The 13,791-nt window shown below is 45.8% G+C and overlaps 1 protein-coding gene across 2 annotated transcripts; it reads left to right on the top strand.

Moving 5' to 3' along the window:
- The first annotated feature begins 8,804 nt into the window (after positions 1 to 8,804).
- SOX21 (SRY-box transcription factor 21) lies at positions 8,805 to 11,697 on the top strand. Of its 2 annotated transcripts, XM_069467096.1 has the most exons (2): positions 9,312 to 9,748; positions 9,815 to 10,142. In XM_069467096.1, exons 1-2 carry the CDS (start codon positions 9,312 to 9,314, stop codon positions 10,140 to 10,142), a joined length of 765 nt encoding a protein of 254 aa, XP_069323197.1. The 2 variants fall into 2 exon arrangements, with proteins under 2 accessions (XP_069323196.1, XP_069323197.1); XM_069467095.1 differs by having other exon boundaries at positions 8,805 to 11,697.
- The last annotated feature ends 2,094 nt before the right edge of the window (positions 11,698 to 13,791 follow it).

A 13,791-nucleotide genomic window follows, 5' to 3' on the forward strand; every position in this document is an offset into this window, starting at 1 on the left:
AGCCTGGGCAACAGAGTGAGACTCTGTCTCAAAAAAAAAAAAGAAAAGAAAAAGAAAAAGAAAACACATATGGGTTAATAGTTGTAACCGACAGGCACTGGCATAGAATAATATTAATGGTTGATCCAGGGTATGGAGAAGCATAAAGCAGGGAGTAGCCAACTCAGCCTCTTGGAGTTTTGGGAGAAAAGGTTTCTATGAAAGAAACTCCAAATTAATATTAACAAATCCATCAGATAGTATTTTCTCGTGAGGTTGTTGCTAGCCTCTTAACTCACTCCCACATGTCCTACTAGTAAAGGTAGAATTTTATTAAAAAGCAAGCCCTGTGATATAATGAAAGCCCCCTTTTGCCTCAAGTATTGTAAATAAACAAAGATAAATTTGATCAAGTACGGGGCTTTGTTTGACGGCAACAGATGTACTCGCCAGTAGACAATGTACATGCATAAACGTCAAATACTGTTTTAAAAGTGCATCGAAAAGCGGCACTGCAGACATGCCTCCAATCTAGAGTCTGGCCACTTGTGACAACTGACTGGAATGTGAAATTGGAGGCCGATAATGAACAAAAGGACACGTCAACTAGGAAGTTAGCGTATAAAAACACTTTAGTGCACAAACAAAGCACTAAAATACAATGTGGCTCTACAAATACCAGGGGGTGATAAGTCCGCTAAGGTCATGAGTCAACTTTTCAGGCAGCTGGAATGATAGGTGCAGATGGCCATCGGACTAATCACCATTCTTTAATACTTCAGGATTCCTGCCTTATGTCCTCTTATTACATTCAAGTAACAAAAATCAGAAGGAATTATAGCATTTGCTTGCTCGTAGGTTATTTTACCTCTAGAGAAAGGAAACACTATGCTGTTGGGTGAAACAAATGTCCTCATTTAGGATGTTTGGACCACATGGAATGATTGGGGGCCTTGGCCTGTTTTCAAGACACCAGGCATTGAGGCTGGACCAAGCCTCTCCAGAGGTGGTGCAAGAAACTAAGGAGGATTAGCACTAGCTACACAGGCCCTGGAGTTTGTGCCTAATAATTCAGGCAGAGAAGCTACAGTTCCTAATGCAAGATGGGAATAGCACAGTGACATACAAATAAGCCAAGGCAAACAGCCTAACACCATAACCAGGCACGGGGTGAGCAACTCTGTGTGGCAAAAACCTACTCGGGGTGGATGGAGAAATGGGGAAGGAGTTATCCCTCCAGTGTTCAGGGTTCATGGACTCAACCAGGTGAGATTCTTGTTACAAAGACTGCATGACTTGTTTGGTCAACTGTATAAACTAAGAAAAACATAATCAAGCAGAATTCCAGGGTGATGTGTAGACGTGTGAGATTGGGTGGCAGCGAGACCAGGGCTGAACTAGACTGTTAAAAATCCCAAACTTTGAAAAGAATATGGTGATTCACACCCCAGCATGCCATATCCATTGATCAGGGAGAAGACAAGGACACCTACCATCATGAATTCTGTTCAACAATGAACTGAAGAGTCTACACAGTGTAGTAAGGCAAAAAAAAAAAAAAAAAAAAAGAAAAGAAAAAGAAAAAGAAAACATTTAAGGATTGGAAAGGAAGAAAGAAAACTCTCAATATTCATAGATAATATGATTTTGTATGTAGAAAATAAAAGAATCTACAAATAAATTATTTGAATTAAAAAGGTTTCACAAGGTAGCCACTTACAAGTTAATAAACAAAAATTAATTGTATTTCTATATACCAGCAACAAACAGAAAATAAAATTCTTAAAAAGATACTATCTTTTAAAAAAGATATCATCTTTAAAATATGCTATTTATAATGGTATCAAAAATATTTTTTAAAACCTAGGAATAATCTATGTCTGAGAATTTTACCAGAAAACTATAAGGTATTACTGAGAGAAATTAAAGAACAATTAAACTAATGGAAGGATACCAGGTTCATGGACTAGAAATGTTAACATTGTAAAGACATCCATTCTCCCTAAATCAACCTAGAGATTTATATATGGCAATCTTAGTTTAAAAGCTTTTAAAAAGTACTTGGGTTTTTAAAGACTACTTGGAACCTGACAATTTATTCTAAAATTCAAACGGAAATGCAAAGGCCAACAGTAGCCAAGACACTTTTGAAGAAGAAGATGAAAGGACTCGCTCTATCAGAATTAAGATAGTGCAATATCGGTGCAAAAACAGAAAAATTTAAAAACGCAAAGCAAAATAGCTCAGAAACCAACTCACATCAATTTTATTTAGGGTGAAAGTAGCATTCCCAAGCAGTATAAAAAGGCAATTTTTTCAATTAATGATTCTAAAAAATTGAGTACCCATATGGAAAGAAATCAAACCTCATGTTACACACAACACTTAATTTCAGACGGATTCTGATACTGGAGAAATAGCTCCTATAAGACCAACCCTCCCACAGATAATAAACTTGGGACAAAATATAAAAAATAACGCTTTGAATATCTGGAGAAAAAAGCAAACAGAAACACAAGGGGACCCACTTGGAAAAATGGTATAACACTAGGCCAATTTCCCAGTTTCACTGCTTTTCACCTCTGTGCCTGTCCAATAGCAGACATGAACAAGAATGGCTACAGCAGGCGGTTCACAATGGTTAAAACCTGGAAACAACCCACATGCTTATCAACAGGACAATAAGCAGCAAACTGTGGTATATTTATACAATTGAATATTAGCAGGTAAAATGAATGAACTATAGTGACATGCAGTAATATCAATGACTTCAAACAAAATAATTAAATGAAAAAAGTTAGACAATAAAGATTCTATACAAAAGTCTTACCTTAGGAGAACTTTTATAAGTTAAAAACAAATTAAACTAAAAGCATACATCTAGATGAAAAAACTATATAAAAAATCAGTGAAATGAAAACGGTTATATGGGGAGTGAACAGTTGACTGGGGAGATGATTTAATAAGATATAGGTTCACTGGCAGATGTAGGTCTGGGTGGTGAATGCATAGGTGCTTGTTAAATTACTAAACATAACTAACTGAATAAAACTGGGCTATTGATGGGCCAATTGTGAGAGTGTATTATGAATCAGGAACTGTGGTTAAACCAATTTTGTGTGCTTGGGGTTCACAAAAGAAAGGTAGACAGGGAAAGAAGGAGAGAGGGAAGGGCTGGACAACCAGGGGTGGGGGGAAACAAAGACCAAGATTAGATAACAGTGTTGTAAGAGTCCTTTTAGCAGCTCTTGGCTATCAAAGAAAGGGTAGAGATCGGTTTACTCAGGGCAGGCAATTGTTCAGTGTTTGCAGTGGGAGGCCCACACCGTGCTGGATGGTGGATTGCAGCTGAGGCCAAACCCTGTGCTGGCAGTCACGTGAGCAGGGGAGGCCTGGCTCCAGGGCAGCCAGGAGGGGACTTGGAGAGACAGTCTCTTCCAACTGGGGTGTTGCTCTTGTGGCATTGGCCTTCGTGGAGAGATTGCCACTGGCACTCCCTTACCGAAGGAGTGGGGCTCTGGGTGAGTCACAGAAAGCTTGAGGAAGTAGGTGGAATTGGGAATCTGAGCCAGGAGTAGGCTGAGCCTTCTACTGGCCTCAAAGTGGTGGTGGTTACAGACATCAGCTTAGTTCAAATCCCAGCTCTTCCAGCTATGGTTGTGACTTTGGGCAGGTTTACTTACTCATCTGCTCTAAAGGCTCCCTTCCTCAGTCTGCAAATTGGAGATGGTAACTCTTACCTCAAAGGGTTTTCCTAAAAGTCAAACAAGACAAATGCATGTAAAAGGTGCAGTATAATAACTAATAGTGCACGCTCGCTCTCTCTCTCTCCCCCCCACACATACATACATACACATATAAAGCAGAACTGCCCAGCAAATGAGCTCTAAAGCAGACCCATCCTTAGATAGGAAACTGAATCTGAGTAGGAGGGACACACAGGGCTCAGCAGCCTGGAAGCTACAAGAGGAGACAGTGTGACTTCTGTAAAACCAGAAGCATGGCTTGTCCACGCCTCTGCTGGGATATTGAAGACCCCTTTCTCCAATCTGTTCTTTCTTGAAATAAAGCAGAGAATGCGGTGGTGATGAAATTTACAAGTAATCCCACCCTCCCAGAACCCAGTCTCCTCAACTGAAAGCTACAGAAGGTGGGATTTTTCATTACACAGGCCAACAATATATTCACTGTCCAGCCCTCGTCATTTATTTCTGGTTTTGTTCAAGACTAGCTCCCTCTCACTTAAAAAAGCACTTATTCTAAGTGAATTATGTTTTTATGGGATTTTGGGGATCTGAAATCGGTACTTTGTGAAATTGTCTGTCTTGGGTTATTTGTATTGTCTTCTTTCTCTTAGGTTTTTTTTAGACGAGAAGTGAGAGGGGACTATTTTTGATATTATTTTTCTTGCTCTGTCATCTGGGTAAAGCTTCTCTTGAAAATGCCAGCCTGGTGAGCACTGCTAAGGAGACAGGAGGAAAGGTGTTCTCCATAATTGATCTATGTATTCCCAATTTCCAAGTACCGCAGGAGTAACGAGAATAAAGGGACAGAAATTTCAAGAAGATGAACATTTAGCAGTAACTGGTGCAGCTGTTGGCTCCTGCCATGACTGTTGAGCTCAACAGCTTGTCATGTGTCTCAAGCTTACGTGGACCACGTGTTTGTGCTTTTTTTTCCCCCTTATGGGGGCTGACAGGAGTAGGACCAGAGAACTGGGACAAAAGGCTAAAGGTTGACTGCTGCCACAGTTTACTCATTTCCTCTTAGCAGGACAAACAGGCTGTATCACCTTTCTATGCAGGTATGAGCTTATGGATTTCCATTGCACTTGCTTAAGAGCAGAACCTCAACGTTCTCTAACCATATATATAGTGACCGGCTCTCAGTGTTTTGGGGCAATTACTTGGCCTCTGCACTTTGAGGGCATCACCTCCACTGCCCATTACTTCCATCTGGTCACCTCTCAGTACTCCACTGCTTTGCCGTCTTTGCTGTGGTTTATCTCCTCCACGGTTCTAGAAAAATGCCACAGTGAGCCATCTGGGTGAAAATCCAGTGAGAGAGAGGAGAGTGCAAAGAGGGAGGCAATGATTCAGTTCACTTTAGGACCCAAGTATTCTCCCCTCTTTCATGGAAAAGAAAGAGAAAGATGTTGCCAAGGTATTTTTTTAATTCTCCAACAACCTCATTGCTGCCTCCTAGTGAAAGTTTTAGAATTGAAAAGACACCATTTACTGGGGAGGACTTAAGGGGGAAAAGAGGAAACGGAATTTACACAGACCCACAAACTTTTTCTGAGAGAGTGTCTCTCAGTTTCTCATTAGACACATTTATGATCACAGGTATCACTGGAGCCACAAGGAAAATACAGACCCACGCAGATTCTACTGTTCTCTAGGTGCTTACAAGCAAGAGTTGACAAGATAAAGCCCATCAAACTTATAATAATTCTCTTTCAATTTATTTTTCCTTCACTATTTGCTCACAGACTATTGCATTTCCTGTATCCTGAAATTTTTCATCTTTAAGACAAAACTGCACAAGAACAAAAATATAACACTATCAAGTCAAACAATTTCCTGATATGAAGAAATTAAAAGTGAATCTACATTTTGGTACATATGAATGAAAATGGCTGGAAAATTTACATTATTAAAAGCTCAACCAGATTCAGGCAAGAGGTGTGAAGGCTGGTTAATAATTGTGATGCTGCATTACCTTCCTTTAATGAATGGCTTAGTGAGGGCTTTCTCCTTAGTTGTGAAGGGTTAGGCCAAGAATATCGATCCTCTAAGATCCAAAATTGAAAACCAAATCTCTTCTATTTTGAAGTATGTGAAATTTTATTTGGTGAATAGGCAAGCACACAATTGCTTACTTTTTATGACACCTTTGTTTTCCACAATTCAACACTCTTAGACTTAAGAACTTTCTAATTTGGCTCATTTACTATCACTAGACAGGCAATATTTCAAATTTATACTGGAAAACCTATATTCACAGAACTTTACATAGTTTATTTTTATAAGATACTGCATATATAAGCATACATTTCAATCATATATACAAACATTTCTTTCCAATGTAATAATTTATTAAATTAGATTTTTAAACTTAAATTTGAAGAGTATAAAATAATTTAACTCATCAATATAAAATGTTTTCTCAATCCTTATCCCTTTTTATGTCAAGATAATCATGATTAGATTCAACTTTATTCACAAATGTTTAGCAAATAACAGTTTTTCATATCTTGTGTCCCTACAGATATGTTCTTTGTGTGACTGTGTAATATTTTTGTCTCAGACCTATTATACGAGTTAGTAGGTTAAAAGCTCATCACAAAACAGTATATTTAATATTCTAGTCTATGTAATTATACCTGCTAGTGTTTTAACGTTGCTCCACCCAGAGTCTGTGAATGACAGAGTGTCTTTACAGAGCCTATAAAGGAATATGGTTCTAGAGAAATCAGTGCAATTGTTTTAACAATATAAGGGCATAACTGATACAAGTAGCATTTGTAAATGTGACATCTTAAGAAAAACACAAGTCCCCATACATCCCACAGCGGATTCACAGTTCTACGTTATCACAACTCTAATTTTAAAAACCAATCACTATTATTTTATTAAAATGAACAAAACAAGCCTAACTTTTAAATAAATCTGATGGCCTAAACCAGTTTTTATTTAAGTTCATAATTACAATCAATGCTTTTTTGTCTCTGTGTGTGTGTGTATGAATTGAACATAAATCACAGGAAGACTTAAAGAGTTAACCGTTTATAGAAGTTCCTACTTGCACATAGCACAGAGCTAGGTCAAATCCAAACTGCCAAAGAAAGAAGGGAAGCAAGTTCTCCCTGAAAGGCAGGCCACCTTCTGAATCCAGACAGATCATGTTCTAAGTGTGTTGCAGCATACCAAGAAGTGAGAAAAATATGCGCACGGAATTATGCTGTTTGATGTCTGCATCATGTCAATTCTAAAGAAAAAAATCGCCCCAATTACTAAAGAAGAAAACTGTACTTAACAGCCTAAAATAATTCCAGCAGAGTGATTGGTATGTTTTACTTCTTTCTTTCCTTCAGAGAAACAATTTATACTTTTTACTGATTTTAAACACCTTTGCCCTATCTGCGCATTTAAATGAGATACTGTAAGTTAACTGTACCTTAAAGAGATCAGCATATAGATGGTTCTTGGAGACCAGGGTTAAAACAAACCAAACCAAACAAATAAACCAAAATTTTCAAAGAAATGAATAGTCAAGAATGCATACTCTCAGCCTGGGCTGGGTCCTTTTCCAAAGGGTTGCCAAGAGGACGCTTAAACCTCCTGAACTATTTTGCACTCCACTACCTCTGACTGGGTGCATCACCAGTGCAAGACACTGCGGAAAGCATCTGTTGCAAGTAACAGCTGGCCCTCCAAGGAAAATGAGCACTTTCTTGTTAGGTACAGTCTCAAACATTTTCAAGGATGATTCTCCCCCCTTCCCCAGGCTTAACCCTCTTCCTCCGTAGTTGGAGAGTCTGTCTTCCTCGTGCGTGCCTCTTTCTTTCTCCCGGCAGAGGCTCCCAGAGGCGCTACCGGTGCAGCCGCGCTGGCCAGGCCTGGGTAGCCGGGGATGACACCGGAGGTTGCCAACGCCAAACAGTGCGCAGACTCCGCGGCGCGCTCCGGACTCTCCACTCGCCTAAACCTGCTCTGAAGCGAAAAGGAGTGGGAGGAGGAGTGTTGGGAGGGGGCGGAGGGGATCTGTTAATTCGAGGTCCTGGGGGTGTGGGAGCGGGAGGAGGCTCCGCTGGTCCCTCCTCCCTCCTGGAATCCTGGGCTCCACCTCCTCCGCACGCCCCCAGATATACTCACACTCAGCCCCGGCTGGACATGCACACCCAGCGCCGGCTGCGGGCGCATACGCACGCAGGTAGCGACACTCACCTGAGCCCGTGCAGAGGGCTCCAGCAGCTTCCGGAGCAGCAGCGTGGCGGCCCGGGCCAGTAAGGGGCCCGCTGCGCTGCAGGAGTGGGGGAAAGCGGGAGTTGCCCCAGCGCGGACCTACGAACCGAGGTGATGGCGCGTTTTCCTTAAATCTCCTCCTCCAGCACCTCGGCCCCTGCGCCTGCTAGACTCCGACCGGAGGACCGAGGAGAGAGGGGCCCCGGCGAGGCGTGCACGCGGGCGCACGCTCCCAGGCGAGCGCGCTGAGAGAGGCGCGGCGGCGCCGGCGCAGGAAACTTGGGCGAAGTTAGTTCCAAGTGCCAGACGGCTGCCGACAGGAGCGAGTAGGGGACACGGCCGGTGCTGGGCCTGCCGCGCCGCCCGAAGGCTGCGCCGCCCTCCACGCCCGGCGTGCTCCGGGGGCCCTAGTCGGCTGGCGCGCCTGGAGGGCCTCGGAGCGAGCCCAGCCAGCATGGCCCGGGGGACCGCCAGACGCAGCGCCTCGGAGAGCCGGGAGAATTTCCTCTGAGCCCGGCCGATCCCAGGCTTGCTCAAGCCTCATCCAACCGCCTTCCTCGCCCCGCCCGTCCAGCAACCGGAAAGAAGGACTCGAGAGGCAGGTGCTGGGGGTCCAGCTTCCTCCCCGACAAAAAACCCCCAGCTGATTGGGGGTTCCCATCAGCGTACCCTGCCCTGAGCCAAGAAGACCGGCTGGTGCTGCTGTATTTGTATTTATATCCATTGCTGCGCTCTGTGTTCCCGTGGCGCGTCCGGACACTCCTCCGCCTCCCCCTCCTCCTCCTCCTCCAGGGCCACCTCCCCTCCTTCCCCACCCCATCTGCTTCTGTCAAATGAAAAAGTCACCGAGGAGAACCCAAACACTCCAGCCGCCGAGAGCCCCCTTTGGCACTTGGCAGCACGCGGCGGCGGGCTCCTCGGCTCAACTCGGTGGAGCTTCCGCGACGCAACTTTCGGGGCTGCTTTGCATTTAAGAGAGAAAAGACAGAGGAGGGGGAGAGCTCTGCCGGGCCGCGGCTACCTGTGAGGAGTTCGAGAGCAAACGCAACCAGAGAGGAAGGACCAAAAGAAGCAAAGGGCAAACCGCCACTGCAGGGTGGGGGAGCCGCCGAGAAGTTACAGTGTCCGGGAGAGGGTTTTCTTGAGCGCTCGGCGGGAGAGACCAGGGCGGCCCGGGGCGCGGAGCGGCCCTGGGCTCGTCCCCGGCCCCCTCCTACCGGGCGGGAGCGACGCCGGGGCGCGAAGTGGGGCGCGGCGAGCACCGGCCGGCAGAGCGGGTCCCCGCGGGCAGCCAACATTGATTTCCTCCGGGCCGAGGGCGAGGGCCCGGGCGGCGGCGGGCTGCAGCCGCGGCACGGCGATAGTATGTCCAAGCCGGTGGACCACGTCAAGCGGCCCATGAACGCCTTCATGGTGTGGTCGCGGGCTCAGCGGCGCAAAATGGCCCAGGAGAACCCCAAGATGCACAACTCGGAGATCAGCAAGCGCCTGGGCGCCGAGTGGAAGCTGCTCACGGAGTCGGAGAAGCGGCCGTTCATCGACGAGGCGAAGCGTCTGCGCGCCATGCACATGAAGGAGCACCCCGACTACAAGTACCGGCCGCGGCGCAAGCCCAAGACGCTGCTCAAGAAGGACAAGTTCGCCTTCCCGGTGCCCTACGGCCTGGGCGGCGTGGCGGACACCGAGCACCCGGCGCTCAAGGCAGGCGCCGGGCTGCACGCGGGTGCGGGCGGCGGCCTGGTGCCCGAGTCGCTGCTCGCCAACCCCGAGAAGGCGGCCGCCGCTGCCGCCGCCGCAGCCGCGCGCGTCTTCTTCCCGCAGTCGGCCGCGGCCGCCGCCGCCGCCGCCGCAGCCGCCGCCGCGGGCAGCCCTTACTCGCTGCTCGACCTGGGCTCCAAGATGGCAGAGATCTCGTCGTCGTCGTCGGGCCTCCCATACGCGTCGTCGTTGGGCTACCCGACCGCGGGCGCGGGCGCCTTCCACGGCGCAGCGGCGGCGGCTGCAGCGGCGGCCGCGGCCGCCGGGGGGCACACGCACTCGCACCCCAGCCCGGGCAACCCGGGCTACATGATTCCGTGCAACTGCAGCGCGTGGCCCAGCCCCGGGCTGCAGCCGCCGCTCGCCTACATCCTGCTGCCCGGCATGGGCAAGCCTCAGCTGGACCCCTACCCCGCGGCCTACGCCGCCGCGCTATGACCCTGCGGGGCCGCCTTGCGAGGACCGGTGTGCACACGTGTACATATGTATAGGTACGAGTTCTGCGGCCTCCCCGTGCGCCCTCCCTCGACTGGGGGCCCGGGTTGTATGTACATAAGATGTATAGGTGCCTGGCAGAGGCAGAGATGCCAGTCGGGGCGCGAGTGGCCGAGCGCGCGAGTGCGCGGGCGAGCGTGCGTGTGAATTCACAGGATCATTTCAGACCCGCAACAACTTTAAAGAGGGCGGTTGTATCCGGCAGCAGTTGGTGTTTGCTTTGCACTTCGGAACCTGTTGCGTTTTGACCCACGGAGGTGGAGTAACTTTTTGACATGTTGGGCTTTCCAGTTTTGTTTGTTGGAAGTTTTATTGTCGGGTTTGTTTTTGTTTCTCATGATCTCCGCCCCTCCCACCCCCCGGTCTGTCTTGCATGCACTCTGTTCAAATATTAGGTCTGAAATGGCTGGCACACGGGAAAAGCTGATCTCGGAGTGGGATGGCTCTGAGCAAACTTGCTCCCTGTTTGTACTATTTGAACTCTGCAGATCTCTGTTCTCTCAAGCAGAACCCCCAGACCGGATCCATTCTTGACCAGTGACCGGCTCCAATCTGGCCTTTTGTATGTGAGGTGATCACGGTTTCTTTTGTTTATCACGCCATATGCAAATCAGAGCAAGAGCTCTTTCTCAAGAGCAAGAAACGCAAACAAGAAATATGTGTGAGATGAAAGTTGTCAATTGGATTTTCTCCCTTAAAACAAACAAACAAAACTACAAGAAGTCTCCCTGAGTGCACTCGCTCGGATTTCTGACACAGTTTACAAAAAGAGAAAAGGCATGGTTCCTAGTTTCCCCTAGGGCTGATTTCACCTTAAGATTGTAAATGTGTACATGTCTGTGAAAACATTGAGTCTTGGAAAATGTGTTATTTTCGTTGCCCTAAACTTGAGTCGGTTTTAGACTCAAAAACATTTTGAGCAAATGTCAAAGATAACTTTTAAAAATTGCGGAACTGTTTCAGAATCGCAATTTTATCGAAGATTAAATCAGACTTTTTTGTCTGAATGGTAATTATATATTTATTATTTAGCAAACCTGAAAAAAAGCACAGAATTGTCTCGACAGATGTCTCTCATTTTCAGCGAGCATTTCTCTCCCAACTTGAGCCGTTTTAAAGTGTTTTGGAGTTCCCTCCCCGATTGGCTTATTTTTTAGATCACCTGCAATTCATTTGCAAATTATTATAAAGCACATTTTAGAAAAAAAGATCCTTCCTCAATTAAAGCTTTTTTGTTTCTTTTTAAATGTATATATTTTGACTAATGTTTGTGAATGAAGTTGGCTAACATGTATTTAGTTTCATTTTGGCTTTATGTAATATAAAGTTTTTAAAAATTTAAATATTGGTTTTAGCCTTTATGTGTAAATGGTTTTCTTGTGTGATCTTCTAATTTAATATTAGACGTCTAAGCTATATCTGTAAATTAGAATCCGACTATCACTCTGTTCATTTTTTTGAACAAAGAGTTTAAATAAAGCCTGAACCAGGGAAAAGAGAAAATCTTCTATTACTTGTTGAGTTCCTAACAAGATTTTTATCTGAATTGCCCTTACGTGCCTGGTCCAGGTGAAGTGTAAGGTATCCTCCAAAGGCACCCTTTGTTTCACTTTGAATAGATTTACTAGGAAATCTAAATCAAGCCATTGTTATTCAGAGCCAAAAACCTGATTTATCACATTTTTAATCGTGAATAGGAAAGAAGATAAAAAGAAAAACCCAAGTAGTTGTATTATCTTTTTTTTTTTAAAAAAAAAAAAAAAGGCATTCATGAACTAGTAGAACAGAGCCCATTGAAAACATCCAGACTGTTCAAAGCATTTCACCAGTTTCCAGTAACATTTTAAGAGGGGAAAGTTGCCTGACCACTTTATCTTGTTGGTAGGAGAGCCCCACCACTTAAATCAGTGTAATTTGTTCGCCTATCTTGGGGACATTCCTTATTTACACCTTAAGGTTTTATTTGGAAGGATATTCACTGCTAAGGACAGTGTACAACTTTGGGCTTTATTCTGTCATGCTAATAGCATTAAAATACAAGTTTAACAAATTCTAATGGAGAGTGTTGGATTTCCAGGGCTAGACAAATTTCCACTGAAGGAATGTTTTAAATCATAAAGGATTTTAATTTCAGATAAGAAATGATAGGGCACCAAGGAGAGTATCAGAAAAAAAAATTAACTATAGGGAGATCTACCCCCACCCCCCACTGAGATGGAAATTCTCAAGATAATATATGTATGTCTTAACCCAGTTCCCCTATTGAGAGAGGCCATCTCTGGAGCTGCACATCTTTATAAGCGACCCAAGTCTTTAAAGCCATTGTTTTCCCACAACGGAATAATATTTTAAAAACCATGAAAAGTTTTGGAAATGCGAGGAATAGGCTCTGCTGGTTTGACCCTGATTCACTAATTAAAACGATCCCTCTCCTGTTATTCCCCGAGCTCTTTGCAATATTATAAGTTAATTCATATGGTTCTGAGCGATTATGCAAAACTAATTTGGACTGTCCAGGGGTAATTATCCCTGACACGGTTAATTAAATCCTTTCAAGGCTTCGTCTTTCCCTTTTGTAGCAGCCCATCACTTCTCAACACGGAACTTCCTGCGGCTCGCTGGAAATCACCCCAGCCCTAAATCTTAGTTACTTCCCTGAGCTTTCCAGCTCGGCCCCATCGGCCTGAAGATTCCCCGCCCCCTCCCGCCCCCTCCCCTTTTCCCAAAGATCAGCGTTTTCTGGGAGAAATGCTCTGAGTGTTGAAGAATGAGAAGACGACTAAGACGGGTGAAGGGCGGGGGGAGGATGCTGGGGGGAGCGCCAGGGTCACATAGCCAACAGATTGTGCGGCTGTTTGAGTACCTCCACAGGCCCCAAAGACTCGTTTATCACCCACGCTGACTCCAGTGGTTTTGCTAACAAGTTGGCGGGGTTTGCGCCTCGAGGGAGCCTCTGCCAAGTTAGACTGTGCAGAAGGAAGGAGTTGGAGTCGGGGGAGCGGCTTTGGGGCAAGGGGGCGTGGAGAAAGGGCCGGGGGTGGGTGGGCGTAGGAGTCTGGAAGTGACCCGCAAATATACAGCGCTGGGACAAGGCAAAGAGCTACTGCTGGCTCACGATCTCTAGCTCCATCTCTTTAACTCTATTTTTATCTAGCTCCATTTCTGGATATTTCTCCATCTCTCGCTATCTCTATCTCTTCCTCCTTTCCTTCCTTTCTTCCTTCTTTCCCTTCCTCCTTTTTGCTCTTCCAGTTTTGTTTCTTTCTAAGGAAAAAAAAAAAAAAAAAACCATGACATTTCTTTGGTAGTCACGGTTGCCTAAAAGCTTTAAACAAGCCTGGTATCCAAGGGGCCAGGCATGTTGCTTTGGGCTTTGCGCAAACAGGTGGAATTGCTCTGTTTAAGCAGGAAGAAACGGTGCTGGGGGACGCTGCCACGCGAGGGGCTGGCTTTGGGGGAGCAGAGGAGCTGGCTGCTATTGTTACTTCCTTTGACAATGTCCCTCCTCCCGCCCCAAGAAACTAGAACAAAACGGCGTGGATCTTCCTCTCACTCCCGGGCTCGGGGCTGCCTGGCGAGGGGCGCAGGAGAT

Source organism: Eulemur rufifrons, chromosome 4, assembly GCF_041146395.1.
Source record: "Eulemur rufifrons isolate Redbay chromosome 4, OSU_ERuf_1, whole genome shotgun sequence".
NCBI classification, from domain to species: Eukaryota; Metazoa; Chordata; class Mammalia; order Primates; family Lemuridae; genus Eulemur; species Eulemur rufifrons.